This window comes from Trachemys scripta, chromosome 18 (assembly GCF_013100865.1).
Source record: "Trachemys scripta elegans isolate TJP31775 chromosome 18, CAS_Tse_1.0, whole genome shotgun sequence".
NCBI classification, from domain to species: domain Eukaryota; kingdom Metazoa; phylum Chordata; order Testudines; family Emydidae; genus Trachemys; species Trachemys scripta.
In genome coordinates, this window is record NC_048315.1 from 3,123,624 (window position 1) to 3,144,922 (window position 21,299).

Here is a 21,299-nt window from a genome sequence, read left to right on the forward strand (position 1 = left end):
TGCGCCCCCCACCCCCGCTGAACTGGTCACATGACCTTGAAACGTCACTTCCCCTTGGCCCCCTTCCTGGTCACATGAACTCGCTACTTCCGCCGTGGGGGGGGGTGATTCCGGGCAGGTCACATGACCAGAGCCCGCCACTTCGGCTTTAGTCGCTCTTCCCCGGCCCGGGACCGAGCGCCGGGCATGTTGGCGGCGCTGCGCAGGGGGCCGGGGCTGCTGGCGGCCGTGGGGAGACGCTGCTGCGGGGCGCGCCTGCCGGCCCGCTGGGACAAGGCCCCGGGCAGGCGCGGGGCCGCCTGGAGAGCGGGGTCCCTGCGGGGTCCCAGCCCCGGGGGCGTCCTGGCCGCCCTGGCGGGTGAGAGCAACGGGAGTCGGTGATTGGGGGTTGCTGGGAGGGTCGGGGGCTGAGGGGGTCTGTTATTGGGGGTTGCTGGGGGCTGAGAGGTTATTGGGGGCCTGGATGGCACAGGAGCTATTGGGGACCATTGGGGGGCTGGTAGGTGGGGGCCTGGCAGTGGGGGGTTATTGATAGGGGCTGGGAGTGGTAGGTGGGGGTCTGGGGGGACCTGGCAGACAGAGGGGGCTGTTGGAGGAGACTGGTAAGTGAGGAGATTATTGGGAGTCAGGGTGGGGAGAGGCAGTGCCTGGCCTGTAGGTACAGGAGGGGAGGGCAGAGTGGGAGGGGAGCTGATATGGAACTTGAGCTGGGAGCAGGAAGGTGGGGAAGGGGGAAGGTGTGAGATGGAAGGCTCAGGGGTGAAGGTGATGGGGTCAGGGTACTGTGGGGTATGGGATACATCCTTGCATGTGAGTGCAGTGGAAATGGGGGGTTGTTACAAGTAACAGTGGGGTGGAAGTGGCACTGGGTGGGTGACTCTAAGCAGTGGAGCCAAACCTGCTGTTTGAAGGGATTCCCAAGTCCATGCTCCCCCTGGCAGAGAAGGACAAAACCCTCTCAGCTGTCACCATAGCCGAGATCCAAGTTCATCCAGTCAAATGTTTCTCTTCCCAGCTTTCTCCCTGTTCTCTAAAAATGCTGAGGAAGAGACAAAGGAAGGGGACAGTGCTGGGACTGAAGACACCATTATATTCCTTTTGAAGAAAGCCAAGGTAAGCTCACAAGGCCCTAGATTACTATTAGTTGCATTTGCACAGCCTCAAGAGCTCTAGTCACAGACCAGCCACAGACCCCCCAACTTTTTACCCACGTAGCTTTCTTATTAAATACACTAACTTCAGTGAAATAAGCATACTGGTTTGGTGAGGAATTGCTGGGCACTTCTACTGCGAGAGCCTACCGGGAGGCCTTTTGTGAGATGAACTCAGCACTCTCAGCTATGCATCCTATTAATGAGCCAGTCCAGACACTTGGAGGCATGGATGGGGGGAGGGAGCCCAAGTATCAGCTAGCACTGAGGAGTCCATAAGGAGGGCAGAGATGAACTGCTCTTCCCATGACATTGATCAGAGCAGCATCTGGCAGTTTATGCTGTTCTGTCTCTGCTCTTGTGAGCAGTATTGGCACAGATGTGTTCACCTGCACAGTGCCACCCTTCCTTGGCCTGCCGGTACACTGGGATCAGCATTCCCACATGCTGGGATCTCTAATCATCGTAGATTTTCCCTTCTCTCCGCTTCCAGCTCAGCATCATGAAGGGGGAGCTTGAGGAAGCAGAGCGGATTCTGCACGAAGCCGTCCGACTCTCCCATCAGTCAGACAACAAGAAAGCCATCATCTATACCTATGACCTGGTAATACTCCCAGGAAAGCTGTGTGTGAGACAGGGGTCCTCACCGCTGCCATGGATGTGGTCTCGGTCTCTCTGTCCCAAGCATGGGCTCAAACCTCTGAGCTTGATACATTTATGATTGGGATTGTATGACATGGCTGGCTGGGGTAGCTGGGGCCTGGACTCTCTTGCAGTCTTGTTTTTATATTCCTATTACTTCCCTTGCCCTCCACTGGGCAGTAATTTCAGCAGCTGGTAACATGTTTTTGCTGGGTGGAAGTTGCAGGTAAAAAGAGGGGGAAACTTTTTTGTGCAAAGCTAGCCTAAGGTCAGCAATAGCCTCACGTGGTGAAGCTTCGGCATCCCTGAGCGCTTTCTCCTTCTCTTCTAGATGGCAAACCTTGCGTTCCTGAGGGGTCAGCTGGACAGCGTGAGTAAAGTCCTATCACTTGAGTCTGTGAAGAGCCCTGTACTGTGTCTGAGATCTTCAGAGGGCTGCCTACAATGTTAAGTATTATGGCTCACAGCTGGGTTATGCTAAACAATTTTGCTAAGGCCAGTTTCAGGCATAGATGCCCTACCTAGCACCAGCACCACCACTAGCATCCCTGGGCGCTGGGTCTTTAATATACTTCCACTTTTGTTTTAGGCAGAGAAGCTCTTCAAAGCAGCAATGAGCTTCTTGCTGGCTGGGGACATGAAGCAGGTAAGGGCTTCTCTGCACAGGCTTCCTGCTGGGCGTGAGGTCCCCACAACTGCTGTAGCATTCCTTACACTACCTCTTGCTTCGGGGAAGATGTGGCCTTGCACCATTCCCTACAGCGCCTCCTACGGGGAGCTGCTGGTACTGGAGTGGCAGTGAGCTTCCCTGCCATTCAAGCAGTATCTTCTGGAGGTAGCTGTTCATTTACACCACATACAGGGCATTATCTTGGCCTGCATCTGGTCTCTGAGGAAGCAGTGGTTCTGCTGTAAGGATCAAAGAGAGGAGTGATTGTGGCTGCCCCCTCTAATGTGCCTTTGACTTCCTCTCCCTCCTGACAGGATGACAATGCCATCATTGAAATGTCTGTCAAGCTGGCCAGTATCTATGCTGCTCAGAACCAGTGAGTACCGGGGTGAGGCTGGAGTGCAGATGATTGTTAGCTCCAGGATACCAGTGGTGATTTTGGGCCAGGGGAAGCTCTTACTTCTGATCTGGGGAGGAGAAAAGGTCCTGTGTTGAGGGGTGGAGGCGTTCTACTAGCTTGGGGGTGGGGGCTTCCCCATCCTATAGGGTATTCTCCACATGGAGACCTCAGTCAGTGACTTTCATGAGCTTCCTGTGTGTGAGAGTCACATACGTGGCACCTGTGGGCCACCTGTGTCCCAGCAGCAGGGCAAGGCCCAGCTGATCTGTAGCATGCTCTCCAGCTAGGTCCTCTGCCACTTTAGATGGAAATAGCTGCAAACAGCTGTAGGGACAAGTCCCGTTGATCTTACAGAGAAAACCCACGGAACAGCTGAACGCCTTTGGACTCAATTTCAGTGTTTACAAATGTAGTTGGTGACCGGCTGGCTTCTCAGCGTGGTAGGCGAGTGCTCTGTCTGTAGGCCCGGGGCAGCAGCAGGGCACACTCCATCCCCTGTGTCCCGTGGGCAAGAGGGGGAGGCTACTTCTCTAGAGCTGCCAGAACTCTGGGCCTGTTTGCTTAGGTGACCAAGAACCAAGCCAACAGATTGGGAGGGGAAGGAAGGGTCCCAGCAGGAAGCAACTGACCCTCAGGGTAACTGTAATGTGGCTTGTCTCCCAGGAATGCCCAGTGTGGGGTGGTAGTGAGCTAACGCTGCTGGTGTGGGATAAATGGCCGGGCTTTGCTGAGCTCTGACCTTTGCCCTTTGCTGTGCAGACACAAGCTGGCTGTTGCTGGCTATGAGTTCTGCATCCTGACCCTGGATGAGAAGATAGCCCAATACAAGGACTTGCCTGAGGATGTCCTCCCAGGTAGGAAGCTCCTGGGCTCTTGCTGTCATCAGTGTAGCTTTCTGCCTCTCTAGGGACCTTCCCATGTTGCCATTGGTATCTCTCCTGCCTCTTACAGCCCCTTCCTCCCATTCTCTCACTGGCTTCTTCTCTCATGAGCTGCAGTCAAGCTCTGTGTCCTTCCCTTCCCTGCCCCATCTTACATCTCTTTGTTTCCTTCACCACCCTGTCACCTGTGCACTCCCACCCCCACTGTCCAACCTTCTCCTTCATTCTCCCTGTGTCTGCTCTGGCTCTAACACTTCACACTGGCTCCCTGCCCATGGAGTCCTTAATCTATCTTACTGCCCAGCTGTCCTGCCATTTGTCACAGCCATACCTGCTGCCTCTGCCTCACCCTCTGCATTTGCCATTAAGTAAGGTGAGGCAGGGCAGAGATCTTCTCAGGAGTGCGAGGGTGCTGCTCTGGCAATATTACTCAGTGCTGATCCTTTGACAATCCTTGGACAGGTGTTGGTAAAAATCCCCTCCGGGGGCTGTCTAATGTCCATTCCTGAGAGAAGTGGGAAGCGCTTTGACCCATCTCTTTTCTTGCTCACAGCAGAGGAAAGAGCCAACACGTATCTCCTGCTTGGTCTGTGCCTCGACTCATATGGTCGCTACCTCCTGGCCAACAAACAGCTGCCTGGGGCCCAAAGAATGTATGAGAGGGCGCTGCAGATCTCCAAGGAGGTCCAGGGAGACACCCATCCCCAGGTGAGCAGGGACTGATGGCTGGACTCACAAGAAGCACGGGGGGCTCAGCATAGCACATGCTGGAGCAGTGGCTGTGAGCTCATGCCCCTGCAGGGGGTCGAGAGTAAACATGTGCCAGTGTCCAGGCATGGGAGGACTGAGCTAGATCTGTCCTGGTCTGCCAGCACTGAGACCTATTGCGCTGACCCATTCATCTATGGGGCGATGGTATGAGCCCTCCTCCTTTGTGCTGCTTGGGCACTGGTGGGCCAGGGCCGGCTAAGCTGGATATTCAGCCTTCCATAGCTGTAGGCCCCTGTATCTGCAGTGAGATTGGTGAAGTTCTAAAAGCAAAACTCCTCCTCCTCCTCCCCCAGCTCTAAGACTTCCTCTCCCTGTCCTGGTGCAGACCGTGGTACTGATGAATGACTTGGCAACTGTGCTGGATGCCCAGGGCCTCTATGAGGAGGCATATACACATGTGAAGCGGGCATCTGAATTGGCAAAGCAGACTGAGCACCCCGAGGAGCACATGGTGCTGAATAACCTTGCAGGAATTCTGATGCACAAAGGTAAGTATTGACACCCAGCCCAAGCAGCTTAAACAGGAAAGGCGATTTCTTTGCTTATAACTCTCCTGATTGCAGTAAGAGGGTGGGGAGAGGAGAGAGAGGGAGCAAGGCTTGTGCTGTGGCAATGAACAAGGGACAGGGACTTCAGCGCTCCTGTAGCACTGCTCTCCTTCCCACTCCGTATAATAGCCCTGGCTTGTCTTAAGCAACATTTTATGCTGTTTTCAAATTTTAATCTGGCAAGTGAAGATGCCTGTACTGATTGTTTTGTAGTGGGGTATGGGGGGGAGTTGGTGCCTTGGGTGCAGGTGATTTTTAAATTGAGGAGTTGAATTCTTATCCACCACTCCTTGACAGCCACTCACTGCCTCACTCACCCCACTCTGTTGGGCATTGGCTGTAGTGGTAATTGCCCGAGAACACTGCAGCGGTCATGTCCCATCCCTGAGATCTCAAGCTAGGGGTAGCTGTGTTGGGCTGGCTGCAGCTAGTGTTCCATCCCTCATACAGTTGGTTCCATGGGCTGAAGACTCTGCAACCATAGAGCAAGATTCATATCTAACCCTTAAATTCTGGAGCCCAGACATGGCTGCTGCCCTACTCTGCACACAAGGGGAGTAGCTCTGACTAGCAAAGCATGAACAGCCCTTGGTAAAGCTTGTCTTTCTTACTGCTGCCAATGAAGAGTGAATCGTGGGCTTCTAGGCTGGCAGGGACTCTCCCCACCTCCTCCATCCTCAGATCCTGCCTGAGACAGGCTAGCTGAGGTGCTGGTCCTGTTAGTGAGAGCTGCTCATGTACAAAAAGAATGATGAGGGAAGGGAATGGGACAGAGCTGGCTTTTATTTTCTAGATGGAGAACAATTCCTTTTCAACCATGAACTAAACCCCAGTCCTTCCTGGTTTGTGCCTGACTGTTCCAAGCAGTACTTTAAGTGTAATCACTCAGCTTAGGATGGGGGCAGGGGTGGGTGTAACATTCACTTTGCTTTCTTCCTCCGTTGAATGCAGAAGACTTTCTGCAAGCAAAAGAGGTGTACAGAAAAGCCCTGAAACAGGCAGAGCTGAAAGGAGACACCGCATCCATGCAGCACATACAGGAGGAACTAGCGGAGCTGGCCAGGCGGAGAAAGCACTCAAACTGAACATGTGATGCACAAATGAGGGAGGCTTGAAGTATCTTGGACTGAATAAACTGCTGAAGGCAAGGTGGTGGATTATACAAAGCACAGGAAGGCTGGGACCTGTCTTGCCATTTTCAGTGGGAACTAAAGTAGCCAATTCCAGGTTCAGTACTAAGTACAAGGAAGGAGGTACTGGTCTTGCCAAACTCAAAATAAAGCTTTGATTTGAATTGCTGGGGACTGGCTCATTAGTCCATGAACAGAATGCACTGAATTGTATTTGAATTACCAAGTGTAAGTGTGCTTTGCTTTAATCTGAGGTCTCTCACTACTAGGGGAAGTGGATTCAGTGGGTGTGTTGACCAGTGCTCAGAATGATGTGCCTTTTAAAAAATACAAGTCATGAGAGCTCCTACTGAATGCCTCAACAAAAACAGTAAAATCATCATTAGTGCTTTCTCACTTTCCCTTTACCCTGCTAGAGCACTACTACTGCCCAGCACAGCAGAACTATTTACATGGAAGGAAGGAGGGTAGAGGGTGGTAGTAAAAAGCAGTTTCATTTAGCTGTTAACGGAGAAGAGAGAGAAAGGAAAAAAAAAACAGGCTTGGCCTGTATTAATGGTTCTTTCTTCTAACTGCAGGGAAAAAATGCACTTAAGGCATTTCAGCTAGACTGCTGGGAGAGGCAATGGTATAGAAAGATTATCAAGTGGGTAGGGTATAAACCCTGGGACTTTAAGTCAAACAGGTACTGCTGCAGAAGGGATAAAAGAGGGCCCCCAAATGAGGCCACTTCTCCCCCAACATCAGAACTGTGCAGAGGGGACCCCTTCCCCACGGGGGGGTGGTGGTGGTGGTGCTGGAACCCATGTGGCATCCCCCTTTCTCCTAGCTATGTGACCTTTAGGAAAAACTGCAGGGAGGTCCAGTTAAACTGAATCAGCTGCAGGAACCAATTCAAGCAGGGCCTGATGAATGGAAGTATGCAGTGGCTTTCCTGTAGTCTTTAAACAATCTCTCCCACCCTAGCCCCACTGAAAGGATTAAAAAAAAACTAAATCAGAAAGTTGTAGAACAAACATGCACCATACCACCCTCACATTGTTCAGTGGGCTTCTCTATTTTAGCCCTTTCTCTTGTCTACATACATGGTAAGACCAATAGGACCCATTCACAGTTGGCTGGTAAATACTGTGAATCATGTTCAGGAATGTCATAACTTAGTCTGGTTCAGTTCTCCTCTGTAAATTGGAAATGATAGCCCTTCCCTGGAGTGTGAGGCACTTACACTACTGCCACCGAGCCTTAAGAGAGCTGCCTTAGCACCTTTCAAAAATGGAAACAAATCTGCTATCTGTCCTAGAGAGCAGATCTGTCTCCTCTAGACCACAGTATCCACAAATTGACCTGTTGTGAGGGGAAGATTGTTCTGTGTTCCCAAGACAGGTCATTTGTTTGTTCAGATATATATTAATCCACTTCAGTTTCACTACCTGTTCCCAGAGTGCACTTACTGAGCCAGACCCAATTAACTGCTTGTTCAAGATTTTCCTTCCACAGTGTAAAGGTTACAAAACTCAATCATTATTGGCTGTTGCTAAACACCTGAAGCTTCCTGCTGCAAGGGGAAGTTGTTCTGCTCAAAAACAATGACAGGAGTGCCTCCCCCTCACCTCAAGCTGGAGCACTGTACTTTGTACTGATATGCAGATGTGGCCTTTGAACAGTTCAGAGCAAGCCTACCCAAGAGGGAAGGATAAAATGAAGATTGTTATAACAATCTCAAGGATAGTTAAGGGGGCAGAATTACTTAAAGTAGTGTCAGACAAGTGGAGCTAGCTTTGGGATTTTCAATAAGCAGAGTGGGTAAGAGGTTTGTTCACCATCATATTCAAGAGCACACCTGAACATTGTTACTGTTCAGATTACTTACACTAGTGTTGTTGGGCAGATCAGTTAGTCTTCAATGCATGCAGGTTGGGTCTTCTCTAGCTTGCATAGCTTGGCCTTCTAGCAAACATGCATGAACTCCTAGGGCAGTTTAGTGACTAGTAGGGCTAGGAGCCTGATTTCCAAGCTTACGTTTATTTCCACAATGAATTGCTAAGGGAAGAGCAAACTCAACAATTACAGGCTCAGGTGTGCCCACAGAGAATGAAGGACTAAATACCCTATGCATTTTATACCACATTCACTGTAGTATGAGCATGCTGTTACCAGATGCATGTTTTTGGCTAGATGGATTTCTACTTCCTAGAACTCCAATGGTCTATTCTAGTGTTGTAATCTGAGACTACTTGAATTTCAGTGCCCTAGGGGGTTGCTTCAGCTATTTCTGTCAATTGGTGTGTCTGTCATTCTCATCAACACAGCTTGATGCTGTGAAACAAGAGGGACACAGAGCAAAAGGAAATTGAGAACTGATCCCCTTTATTGATTGGTCTGAATCCAGAAGTCATTGTCTAGTGAAGACATTTTGTGGAAAAAAACCCTGAATTTTAGCATGACGCATGGGTTTTTTCAAGTCTTAAATGTTTTCATATCAGAATCACTAAACATACCAAAATGAAAACATTGTGAAAGCGCTGATCAGAAATCAACAGTTACGAATTTGTAGTAAACTACTTTTGTAAACCATGATTTACAGACACCTTCCTGTTTGAAACAAGCCAGGTGTAATTCCATAGTCAAAGGCTACTGGACTTTTTTTTTTTTTAATAATGCTTAGGCTCTAGGTGTTATCAAAAATTAAAACTTGGGGAACAACCTTAAAAAAATTGCTTCACAATAAGAAAAACAAAATTAGATGTGCAAATGCCATTCTTATCCTATGCCTCTGAGGGTTATTCCTCAACCGAGGGGCTGCTTAACTACCCTTATTTAGTTCGGATACCTTGCAGCAGCAGTAAAGAGATCACACAGATTTCCCTCCTTTATGTAAATTAGGCTAAAGAACAGATAATGTTCATACAGTACAATTAACCACAGGCTTTGCAGGTACAAGCCTCTATTTGAAACATACTGAGGTTTTTGTTACACTGAGGAAAGGAGAAAAGAACAACTTTGGAATGGCACTCCGTTTTTCACTTTCCCAAATTTAAATTCACAATATGGGGAGACCAACTTATAGCAGTGTCCTTGAAGATGAGTTAAGAAAATAAAGGAAAGTTAAAATCAGGGGGATAGGGACTCCCAACAGAGTTGTTCACTTTACACCTGACATGCTTCAGGGTTTTCACATTTTCAGGAGGACTAAAGATTTTAACACTTCCAGCTGATTTTAACTCTGCAGGATACAGCATTTAAAGACAGCAGCAAAGCAAATCTGCAATACTTACAGCTCATCAAGTTTCCAAGACAGATTGCAAACCAGCAGAGAGGAGTCTAAAATCTCTTGTTGCTTTCTCTTTCCTACAGTTGGGAAAATCTGGGGCTCTCTTCAATAAAGTACAACACACTTTTAAAAGATTTACAGCACAAGGGGTTCTGTACTTCTTCCCATTTGTTAACTAAAGGCAAAGGGCATCACAGACCTATTAAACACAGCACCTGCATGGACTCCAGGTTACAGCTAACACAAATTTTTATACCTTCCAGACAAGGAATTGCAAATACCGGTCTAAAATTAAACCTCCTTCAGTAGGATGAAAGATTGTGATAAGTTTGACAACCTCTTCCTGAGACAAATGCTGATTGTGGTCTTGGTTCCAATTGCTGAAGGGACATGCTGCTTAAATGTTTCATTTAATAGTTGACTTTGCCTGCCACCCACCCATTCAATAGTTTTCTCCCCATATCAATACTTGTCTCCTTGTACCCCAGAGCACTTAAACTCATGGTCCTGGGGCCAGTGCAACCATATAAAAAGTGGTTTCAGAGTAGCAGCCATGTTAGTCTGTATCCGCCAAAACGAACAGGAGTACTTGTGGCACCTTAGAGACTAACAAATTTATTAGAGCATAAGCTTTCGTGGGCTACTTCGTGCATCCGAAGAAATGGGCAGTAGCCCACGAAAGCTTATGCTCTAATAAATTTGTTAGTCTCTAAGGTGCCACAAGTACTTCTGTTCTTTTTGCATATGAAAGTGAAACATGTGGCAAACAGATTCCAACTGACACAGTGGCCGCACTAATCAGATGCATGTATACATGTACTACAAATATATTACTACAGTAGAGACCTCTAATTCCAGCAGGCACTGACAGATGACTGATTAAAAAGACCCTCTTTTAGTACCATAAACAATTTTTTTTAGAGAGAGTCTCTATCAAGTAAAGTTTAGGGGTTGGTTCAATATAAAAAATTAGGTTTCCATGCAAATCATTTCTCTTACTGGACTAGGTTTTAAAATGCACGTTAAAAGACATTTAAAAATTAGAATGAAGTGAGCAATAATCACAGTATCTTTTTCAAACTGGCTGTCAGAGCCCAGAAAGTTGACTCTCATGTTCCTTGATTACAAAGCTCAGAAGTAGCTTTATTTATTATTATTATTTTTTAAACTAGAGCAGTGGATATATTTTTCTTGATGGACCCAACAACCCACCCAGAGCCTTTGTTCACTTAAGCAATCTGCTGTGATTTATATGGATATATATGGTAGTAAAATTTGTTAAAATAGTAGCCTTTTTCAGCTGCATACAATGCAGAAACAGAAAACATTAAAATAGTCTTTTGGGGTACAGTTAAATTACCAGTGTGCATAACAGTGAGGTATGACTCCAGAAGCTGCTTGGTTGGGGTTTTTTTGTGATTGTTTTTTCTTTTTAAACTGAACCATAACATACCCATGCAATAATATTTCTGCAGTGTTGCTAAATAAAACTGACCGCACTGAAAATGTACAATGTGGCAGAAATTTAAAAATCAAAGAAATATATCATCTTACCCCAGCAGACCTGACTATGTTAATGTACAGAATTTGTTAAGGGGTCAGTCTTAAAAATCAACATTTTCACAAGAGCTTGAACACCACTGTGTCTAGGGAAAAAATTAAATTGAAGCACACCACCAGTAAGAGGTGGCATTGCATTAACGGGCAATGATGCTATGTCGGTTGGAAGAGTAAGGTATGAAGAGTACTCTACACTTGAGAAAATGCTTTAACAAAATTACAAAATGACCCCCAAGGTTTATGCAATGATTTGAACGTAAGTACACCAGAGACTATAGCAAGGGAAAAAACACTGCAAAAAGTACTCTCTATTTACAGAAGAATGATTTAAAGACATTATGGTTTTCTTTACAAATAGATGGAGAACAGGAATAGTCCACTTTTTAAAAAGTCTTTACATATTTATCTTTAGTACGTCAACCCTCCTCGATCACGATCCTCCTACACGTGGTCTGTGCAGACGGAATCTTTTCGATTTACTCTCCAAATAGCTCCCCATCATTTCTTCGTGTGTGGCCCTTGCTCTCTTGGGAAGTCCCTTTGGGCATAAGTCAAAAATAGAGTTTTTTCGACCCACAAACTAAAAAAAACTCTGCATAGTTCAGTCATCACTGTCAGACAGAGTCTCATATTGTGCTGAAAGCAGTGGTGCAGGCTCTCGCTCCCATATCCTGTTCTGTTGGTGAGTGGCTGCTTGGCTCATGGATGGCGGGGCACATGCAATGGACGTTGGTGGTGTACTGCTGAGCATCCGCATTGTCAAGGGGTTGTAAGGAAACTGAGTTGATCCTAAGTCAAAAAAGTTTAACTCAAATAAGACAAATCGCTCCAACCAGATCTTCATGACTTAACTTTGTTTTCACTACATGAATAGACACGTGACAGATCAGAGATCAACACTGGCGTTTTCCACCAAGATTCCAGAACCTAATAATTTTAACACTAGACCCCTGAGAAAGGGAAAAGTTAAGTTTACTTCTTAAAATTCCCATTAGTTTATAACAGCCAGGATCACATGTAATTTGTTTACAGGGAGGCCAACTCTTGATTATTATCATCATTATCTTAGTTTACGTGTGCAGCTTTAACTCAGAACATTGCAGGAAAAAAAAAATCAAGTCATTCACCACATTTCTTTGGCATATGAACCTCATAATATTGGTTTTATAATACACTGGGTTTCAGTTTCAGGGATTACAATGATCCTTCAAGCTCTGTGGATCAAAAATTTCCCAAAAACAGTTTTCCACTGGTGCCTCTCACTGTACAGTGAAGAGTTGGTTGCAAGGATCAGATTGAAAACAGAAAAAAATTACTTCCTAAATTAAAAAATAATTTCACTCATCTCAGGCAACTCAGCTGCTGATAAAGAATATTACAATTTTTGAGAGGACTAATTAAACCACTTGTGGTGTGAATGACCTACTTTGGTGTTAAAATGCCTGGTAGAACATTGTCTTCCCTTGTAAAGAGATGGTTTGCTACTCTGCACATATCTGATTCAAAAAGATCCTTGTTTAATGGATCTGGATACTGTGAGGATTTGGCCCAGACACTTAAAATGGGTCTTTCCACATCTAACCTTACCACAGGATTCCAATTCTAGTTCTGTTATTTTTTAGTAGTATTTCTGGCAACATTTCTCACCTGTTGAAGAAGGCCGGTCTTCCCAGGCCCACACTGGAGTCTGCCTGTGGTAATCTCCTTCTGAATGTACAGATGAGACAGAGGAAGGTCTCTCAGTTCCTAAGTATCCCTGCCCAGGAATAGGAGATTTAGACTTCCTACTATTAGACTTGCCAATTAACTTCTGCTTGCCAACTCCCCCTCCTGAAAATGGAAGTCACAGTAAAAAGATTATTTAAAAAAAATGCAATTTAGACTCAATAAATTTATAACCAAACTGCCATATATCAAGCTAAATTGTATAAAGAGATTCCTTTCAGCAAATCAATCTGGATTTCTTCACTTGGAGAGTTACCTTTAACCCTCTGGTGGTAGCAGCTTATAGCTTCTGTTTACTGTTCATGCACCATTGCTGAGAAATCCACGGAGCCCTGTGCGGATACAAAATTTATATCTGTGGATATAAAAAGGTATCCGCAGAGCTGCAGGACTCTACCGGGAACCGCAGCAACGAAAGCAGCAGTATATCAGGCCGCCGCTCCCAGAAGCCAGCGCTCCGTGCCGGCAGGTCCTTCGATGTGGCTGTATTGCCCCCTGCCCACTGAGGCGAGCACCAGGCTCACAGACAGCTGTCCCTGGTCACGCTAGTGTGTGCAAGTGGCTCGCATCCTCCCAGACAGGTTATGCAGACTGCTGCATGGAAGGGACTCCTGTCTGGGAGTGTGCGAGCTGCTTGCACGCACTAGCGCAACCAGGGACAGCTGCCGGTGAGCCTGGTGCTCTTCTCAGCGGATGGGGTTGGGGGCGGTACAGCCTCAACGGAGGAGCTGCCAGCACAGGGCACTGGCTCCTGGGAGCGGTGGCCCAACATGCTGCTGCTTTCGCTGTTACAGTTTCTGATAGATCTGCAGCTCTGTGGATATCGATTTATATCTGGGGATATAAATTTTGTATCCGTGCAGGGCTCTAGAAATCCCCACTCCTATCACCAAAGGGTTAATTCTTCAGTGGAGAGGGCCATGTAACGCATTTCCTTCCCTTTGAAGAGACAGGTTACTTTCACCTAATGCTAGCTACAGTTACAATGCATTAGTCAGCCATTTTGCAAAGGTTTGTGTACACTCTTTAGAGGTGCTGTTCCAGGTAGGCATCTTTCTATACCACAAGGCTATGCAGGCGCAACCCCCCGCCTCCCCCGTCATTCCATCCTTGCCTATCCTAGCCCCATGTTTTCAGAAAAGAAACATTGGCTAAGACTCTGGAGTACCAGCACTGCTTCTTTGAACTGGAGGGGACATTGCTGAAAAACGGGGCACCTGTCCCCAACCCAAGGGGTGAACATGTCTCCTCTATAGCACTGTCAGGGAGCATGGATTTCTCAGTTTTCATGATTTCAAGCTCTCTTAACTACTTCAATTACACCCCACAATTACTACCTGACTCAAGGCCTTGCAATTCTGAGGAGCTGCAAGATGATTTCTCACCTGAATTGGGTGATGGATTAGCTTCCTCTCTACGGACCTCGCTATTAGCTGAGACTGCAGGGTTGGAACTACCAGGTGCTATCCCCATAGGCTGGGACATTACAACTCCATGATCCTCCCCTTTGTCATCAAAGCTGCCCATCAATGCCTTCCTAATAATGTCTTCCAGACCCAGATTACTGGCAGGATCTGCAAAGGAATGACCCCTAGAACTGACTGCACCTGGGAGAAGAAGAAATTGTGAGGGGAAGGATGGGAGGGGAGGACAAAATACACCTCAAAAGAATTATAACAAAGAGACAAGGGAGAAGATTTTAAAGGGACAGAGGAAGAAGAAAAAAACAACAAAAAACAAAGATGAGCAGTTTATGCAAAGCTTCATGCACCAAGCAGCTCACAATGGCTACAATTTAGACATGCCAGCAGCAAACATTAAAGAGCCATGTCAATTATGTCAGACTCCTGTTTGCATGAGGATAAGATACTTACATGTGTATTAAAAACTAAAAGCCAAGGCAGTTAAGGATGCCAATTTTGACAGAATATTAATCAAAACCGACAATTATTAACATATGTTGGTCATAAAAGGAGACCACCCAGAAAACAGGATTTCTCTCGTGATGAAACATAAAAATTCTATGTTGCGACAATTATTTTACAAGTTAAATACTAAATGGCAGAACACTGATCTTCACAACCTCTCCCCCCTCATCAAGGGAAATCAATATTTTAAAGATGGGGAACGGAGGTAGAGTGGTAATGTGACTTGCCAAAGTCAGAGAGGGAGTTTGTGGCACAGCTTGGATTACTACCTCCAATTGCCTCTACAAGTGACAAGTTATGAACTGCACAGTGATTAGGCAGGAGACTGGAGAAGTGTTTAATAGTTACTAATAAACGAGGAGTACTTTAGGACAATTTCTTACTTGATGTGAAGCTACCCAGAGAACTTAATGTAAATACAGCAAATACTTTAATAGCTCAGTTTCTTCCTTCTATTTAAATAAAAAGTTTATGATAATTCAGAAAATAAATTTAGCTATGAACTGTTTTAGTAGAGAACTTTGTTGCAAGTGTTCACAATTTTGATTAAATGAGATGCTAAGGAAAAGATATTTGCATGATTATGACATCAGTGCAAGAAAATTACAAGTCAAACTCTAGTACAAATTAAATTTCTCCTTAAATTGCACTTTAGACATACATTCAAATTCCCTTTTATATTCATTTTGCTTTTCCCTAGTGTACTGAAACAGGAATTTCCACATTTAGGGCTCTACTGGCTTATTTCTGCATTCCCCCCCCCCCCTTCTTCTTTCAGAGTTTCTTAATACACCTATTAAAAAGGTATTACAATCAGCAAATTCTGTTACAAGAACTGTTTCAGAAAGGTTTACCTGAGGTAGTGACTGCTGGCAAATTAAATATTTCAGTTCCTGGCTGAGCAGTTGCTGCAATTAAAACACAACATTTAAGTTTGTTTTATATTATTGATAAGCTCTACACATGTACTAATGTGTATGAGTATTTGAAAAGTCTTCTCTCATTAATCTGCAACTTTATCTGCTTTGACTTCACCTTTGGGTTTTAGTGCTGTGAATATGCACCATAGGTTGCTCAGTAAAGTAAAACTGTGTGTAGAGGTTCATCTTTAATGTTGGCCCATAAGCACAACCTCAGACACAATCTGTCTGTTAGCTTTCCTTTCCCTTAAAAATACTCTTTCAGACACTAGATTGACCTTTGAAGGTTTTCCTGGTCTCGGAGGTCTTTAAAATGCTTAAAAAAAAAAAAGCTGCTGTGTTTATTTCCCTGGTTGAACACACATTTTGGTGAATGTATCATATGAATTTTGATACCACGTATGTATTTACTTACGACCATTTAGAACTACTTTGAAATGGCTGGAAAAATTAATTCAAATTATTGGATTTATAACACAAACATTATGTAATATCTTTAATAATCTGAGATTGCAGATTATTGACCTGATACTGACATGAAGCAAACAAATAATCAGCTAACGACAGTGGTGGATAGTAGATTAGCATTCTAAAAGTCTAGATGAAAGTTTAGCTGAAATGTATTAGTGCAGCACAGCAGGATCCTATCACACATACCCACCAAGGGCTATTAAAAGACTGTGACAAATGTTCTCACAGAATGAGACAACATGGGCTTAACATATGTCTAACACCACCAATAATGCCAGCATCACTGACCCTACTTATGTAAATAAGAGATTTTTGTAAAGGCGAGGACACCCAAATCCACAGCCCTTCCATCAGTTCTAAGAGCAACGTTTATAAAACATTCCAAAACAATGAGGTAGATGTCTGTGAATCAAAAATGATCTTCTTGCTCACTGCAAGCATATTCCACTTTTAGCAAAGAGGTGTGCTCTAACCATGAGCATTAAAGGGTTAGGAGCCAAATTAAATTCTCTTTACTGCTAACTGAAATCCCCATTTTGCTGGAATAAGTTTATTCAGGAAAGTACAATATGGTGCTAGTAACATGTTCCACCACATTGATATCTGCTTCCAAAACTATATGCAACTTATTTGTGGTGTAGAGGTTGCCGTACTGACACCCATAATTACAAGAGCAAACAACAACAAAAAGGAGTCTTTGAAGCCCCTCCGGCAGCATGACACCTCTTCAGCAGAAAACACGTATGCAAGCTTATGTTTACATATCTTATACATCAAATGGAAAACCCAATAAATCATACATGGATAAGAGTGCAGGTTTTTGCCCAATGTTTCCTGACTCCAAAATAAAATGCTTGCCCTTAGTTTACAGAAGATGTTTCCCTCTCACAAACAAAATATTAACCTTGTAATTGTAAAATAAACTCCTATATACAAGAGCAAAATATATATGGCAAAACTTCCAAGTGTTTGGTAGTAATTTTTTTAAGCAGAACACTAAATAAAATTAAAAGTATTTGAAACAGGACTGGGTTCGGCTTTGCTTTATTGCAATCCAAGGATACCCTACGTTAGAAAATGCAATGAGAAAGTGAAGTCCCACTTACCCATGTCAGAGTCACCTCCACCAGAGGAGTTCAACTTACGAAATATCTCCTGTTTCTTGGACTTCACCATTGGAGAGGTGTTCTCAAGCTTGGTGAAAAATGAAGGCAGGTAACTTATACTCCCTGGAGAGCGAGAGTCAGTCCTGCTGAGACCAACATGTGTCAAAGATGAACTACACATCAACATGCATTGCTTTAAAAACCTTCCCATCACTTCTAAACTCTGGCATGAGTTTACACCAGGGGCCCAAATTCAACGTATTTTCTAACTCCCCCCGCCTCCCCAAATCAGCAATTTTATACAGAATAGCTATATACCCCATAGATCTATACACTCAACTACTGTCTCCATTACCTTAGGGACACCCAAACTTTGCCCAAGTGAGTGCCAGACTGATGACTTGCCAAGAGCATAATCACTATCACCACCTCAATGCATTTGATCTGTATATCTTAAAGCAATTGACAATGTATCAATATTTCTATTATACTAACAGAGAATCTGAAGCATAAAGTGGTTAAGTGACGCACACAAGGTCAGTGCCAGAGTCAGGAACAGAACTCAAGGCTCCTGACTCTTAGTCCTGCCCCAGCCACTCAACCAGGTTGCCTCTGAAAGTTAAGAGGAGATTCAATTTTCCAAGAATTTTCACCACTCTGGGGCCTCAACCAGTTGATTCTTTAAAAACACATTGGTTGCAATGAGAAACCCAAAGATTGTATTATGAAAGGTGGTTTGCACATATGGGATCTTTCACCCATGCCTCTCAAAGTGCTTTACATACAGTGAATTTAAACATCTCTTGGAAGTAGGTAGGTACACACCCATCTGTAAATAGGGTAGACAGAGCGGCTAAGTGACTTGCCCACAGTAGCAAAATCAGGAACAGAATTTACAGGTCTTGACTCCTACTACACTGCTCTTGCCATTAGACAATAGTGCCTCACTTCAGAGATCAGAGCTGCTGCTGACCACTCAGAGATACAGGTTAAGATATAGTAAGTTCAATTTTCAGACATACCTCTGTTCAGCAGGCTCATTTCTTTGGGAAAGCAATAGAATATTGTCTTGTTTCTCATGTACAACTGGGACCTGAGGCGGTGAGATTGGCTCATAGGGTTCTGAAGAGACATGACTTCTCTCTGGGGACTTCCCAGGTCTAAATTTTTAATACAAAGGAGAGGTACTTTTCAGATGTGTAACCAGTAATCAAAGATCAACTCTATTGCTTATATATCATTTAAGTCTATGGTATCCTTTGGGATGAAAGATATTACAGAAACACAAGACTTCAGACTATCCACATAAATGATTAATTTCTATTAGCTCTACGTGTTTATGTCTCTTCCTTCCCTCAAAGCTTAGAGATCTAGTATAAACGTGGAGATGGCTATAATCTACAATGCAGCACCAGTGAGTATTTTTCATTTTCCTTACTACACTGTTAGAAAGTTAAGCCATATATTCCTTCTATTTGTTGAAGAAAGTAGACCTAAAATGTAAGTTGCCTTCGGACAGCTAAGAAAGGTTGAAGGATAAACCTACTTCAAATCAATTAAGCCTAATCCACTGTTAATTTTTATTGGCTACTTATGCAGGCATTGGTTGAATTTACAGTCAAACCAAAAAAACCACCACTTCACCTTGCTCTGGATTTGTCAGAGAGATTTTCAGGAGACACTCTGGCACTTGGCCGTTGATGGTGAACAGACTGTGACTGCGACTCGGGGCTGTAGCGGTTTGAAGCCTTTGCCCGAGTAGGGGTAGCAGCTGAAGCAGGAGCAGAGTTCTGGAATGTACTAGTCGGAGGCTGCAGGGATGCCTGTGAGGCCGCTTGGTTTCTAGCAAAGTCTTGTGTAATAATTTGCTGGTTGGGGGGGACAAAAAAAAGATTGGTCAAACATTTGGCCTGCACTATCTCATTTTAGGAACAAACGCAATTGGCATCACACACACCAAACACAAGACAATCTGAACTTCAGTCATGTGATTATGTAACATGTCATGGTTTCACTACCAACACTGTAACATATTATAACTCTCAAATAAAATGTAGTGTTTCCATGTTTTGAAAATATAAATCAATCCCAAAGTTACTTGCAAAATTAACCTACACAGATATGGTCAGCAAGTGTGATCAGACGATGGGTCCTAGGTACGTGTCCGATCCCCTCTGCCTGAGAGGAAGGCAGTGGAGGCTGCTGTGGAGAAGGAGATTCCTGTTGTGTCCTGTATCGGTGAACTGGACCTTCATACTGCCTGTTGGGATCACCTAGTTTCCAAAAAAAAAAATGAAGCATATCACTCTAAGAAGATATTTCTGAAGTTTAAGCTTTGAGAGTTTTTTGAATATTTATAAAGAGATATATTAAACATTTCTGCATGAAATTTTAAGTAGTTTGTCTAATATAGCTTTCTTTCCTTAGTATTTAGACCAGTGGGACGCATCCACATAATATATATACTACCTGTATGACCCTGACGATATCACATGGGCCATAGCTGTTTGCTGATTGGGCCACAAGCAGCCCGCGGATTGAGAACCACTGATTGAGACCCTTTGACTCAAAGGGGCAACAGAAAGTACTAGTCTACAATAGCATTGAATGATTTAATTTCACTGTACTTAGACAGCAAACTGAGCTGACATAACCTTGCACCTCAGTCTCTTTCACCAAAATGTAAGTGTTTGCACCAACCACCAATACACTCATATTTTTAAGTACTTTTTATAACTTAACAGAAGCATTTTTTTCCTGTTAATTCTAAATCAGAGCATATTACAATAAGAAGCAGCACAGTTGAGGGCAGTGGTTTTCAACCTTTTTTCATTTGCAGACCCCAATAAAATTTCAAAATGGAGGTGCAGACCCCTTTGGAAATCTTACACATAGTCTGCGGACCATAGCTTGAAAACCACTGGTCTATGGTAATGACAACATTTCACGGACCCCTAAGACATAGTCTGCGGACCTCCAGGGGTTCTCAGACCAGAGAGTGAAAAACACTGGTCTAGTGAATTAAGCACGGGTCTAGAAATCAGAAATTCTCAAATTCTAATTCTGGCGCAGTCTCAAACTAGTTGTAGTTCTGATCAAGTCAACCTAATTTACCTCATTTTTTCCATATGCAAAATGCGAATAATGCACCCAACCTCTTAGGCGTAGTGAGGTATAACTGATGAGTGCTAAGTATCATTATTGCATTTTCAATAAATTTAATCAAATTTCCCCACTTTTCACAGATCACAATTAAGTACATGCTCTAGAAAAAGCTTCTGAAGATTCAAGAGTGCTTTTAGTTGCAACTATAAGGCTGCTAATGTACTTTATATACATAAGTGTATGAGTTCATAGCAACTGTTCAAAAGAGAATATATATTTAAGATACTTGGACATAATTTTTTTATCTACAAAGAAACAGACTTACTTTCTGCCTGGCTTGGTTTGGGTGCCTCTTGTTGATAGGGTTGTAGTTTTTCTTGGGGAGGTACAGGTGAATTTGCAGGGCTAATCACCTCAATGGCATCTCCAGGTGCTTCATATCGGTGGGAAGATACTAGGAGTTCAAACAGCAGAGATGTTTTTAAATAAAATGCAAATTTGTGTAAGTGTGAAACCTTAATATTAAGAGTTAATATTAAGAGCCAATAAATCTTAATCAACATTTTTAATGTAGGGAATCTATTTTATTTTCACGACTGGGCAAACCTATTTGAGCATTTAAATAAGCATTTTCTCCTCATTTTCATAATGCATTTACTACTACAAATGGAAAGCTATTATTTTTAGGAAGTATCTTGTGATCTGTAGCGTGGTTAGTTTTGTTTTTCTGTTATTCAAGAGAGCCATCCCCTTCTACATCTAAGACTTCCATAGCATATCCTCTGAACTTTCACTATACAGGTGATTGTGAGTTTTGCACTGAGCATCACAAGGTTCTTATGAAAAACTGTGTTTGGCTGAAAAGTGCTATGCATAGCTACAGCACTGTATAAATTAGTATTGTTTTATTTCACGTCAAGCAGCTGTCAATTATATAAAAGGGAAGACGGTACAGAGCTTGCACTGCATAAGTAGCAACAGGATAAAACAAATCTATTCAGATGTGCCATCTCCTTAATG

At 44.0% G+C, this 21,299-nt stretch overlaps 2 protein-coding genes across 20 annotated transcripts in view; one reads left to right on the plus strand and one right to left on the minus strand.

Moving 5' to 3' along the window:
- The first annotated feature begins 80 nt into the window (after positions 1-80).
- TTC19 (tetratricopeptide repeat domain 19) lies at positions 81-6,357 on the plus strand. Of its 3 annotated transcripts, none has more exons than XM_034752298.1 (10): positions 81-358; positions 1,016-1,113; positions 1,645-1,755; positions 2,125-2,163; positions 2,383-2,439; positions 2,778-2,839; positions 3,623-3,717; positions 4,298-4,452; positions 4,841-5,003; positions 6,015-6,357. In XM_034752298.1, exons 1-10 carry the CDS (start codon positions 124-126, stop codon positions 6,146-6,148), a joined length of 1,149 nt encoding a protein of 382 aa, XP_034608189.1. In that variant the 5' UTR covers positions 81-123; the 3' UTR covers positions 6,149-6,357. The 3 variants fall into 3 exon arrangements, with proteins under 3 accessions (XP_034608189.1, XP_034608190.1, XP_034608191.1); XM_034752299.1 differs by having other exon boundaries at positions 84-358; positions 4,301-4,452; XM_034752300.1 differs by lacking the exon at positions 2,383-2,439 and having other exon boundaries at positions 86-358.
- Positions 6,358-10,582: 4,225 nt separating this feature from the next.
- NCOR1 (nuclear receptor corepressor 1) overlaps positions 10,583-21,299 on the minus strand; it is a 104,918-nt gene continuing 94,201 nt past the window's right edge. For 11 of the 17 annotated variants that reach the window (XM_034752322.1, XM_034752321.1, XM_034752313.1 and 8 more), the window contains 9 exons: positions 20,605-20,733; positions 19,290-19,447; positions 18,819-19,042; positions 18,197-18,334; positions 17,175-17,320; positions 15,532-15,585; positions 14,135-14,356; positions 12,672-12,854; positions 10,583-11,813 (listed from right to left, as the gene is read on the minus strand). In XM_034752322.1, coding sequence (XP_034608213.1) covers positions 11,626-11,813; positions 12,672-12,854; positions 14,135-14,356; positions 15,532-15,585; positions 17,175-17,320; positions 18,197-18,334; positions 18,819-19,042; positions 19,290-19,447; positions 20,605-20,733 — 1,442 coding nt within the window. In that variant the 3' untranslated portion in view covers positions 10,583-11,625. The remainder of the gene's footprint in view (positions 11,814-12,671; positions 12,855-14,134; positions 14,357-15,531; positions 15,586-17,174; positions 17,321-18,196; positions 18,335-18,818; positions 19,043-19,289; positions 19,448-20,604; positions 20,734-21,299) is intronic. The other 6 variants (XM_034752328.1, XM_034752327.1, XM_034752320.1 and 3 more) reach the window with 2 other exon arrangements.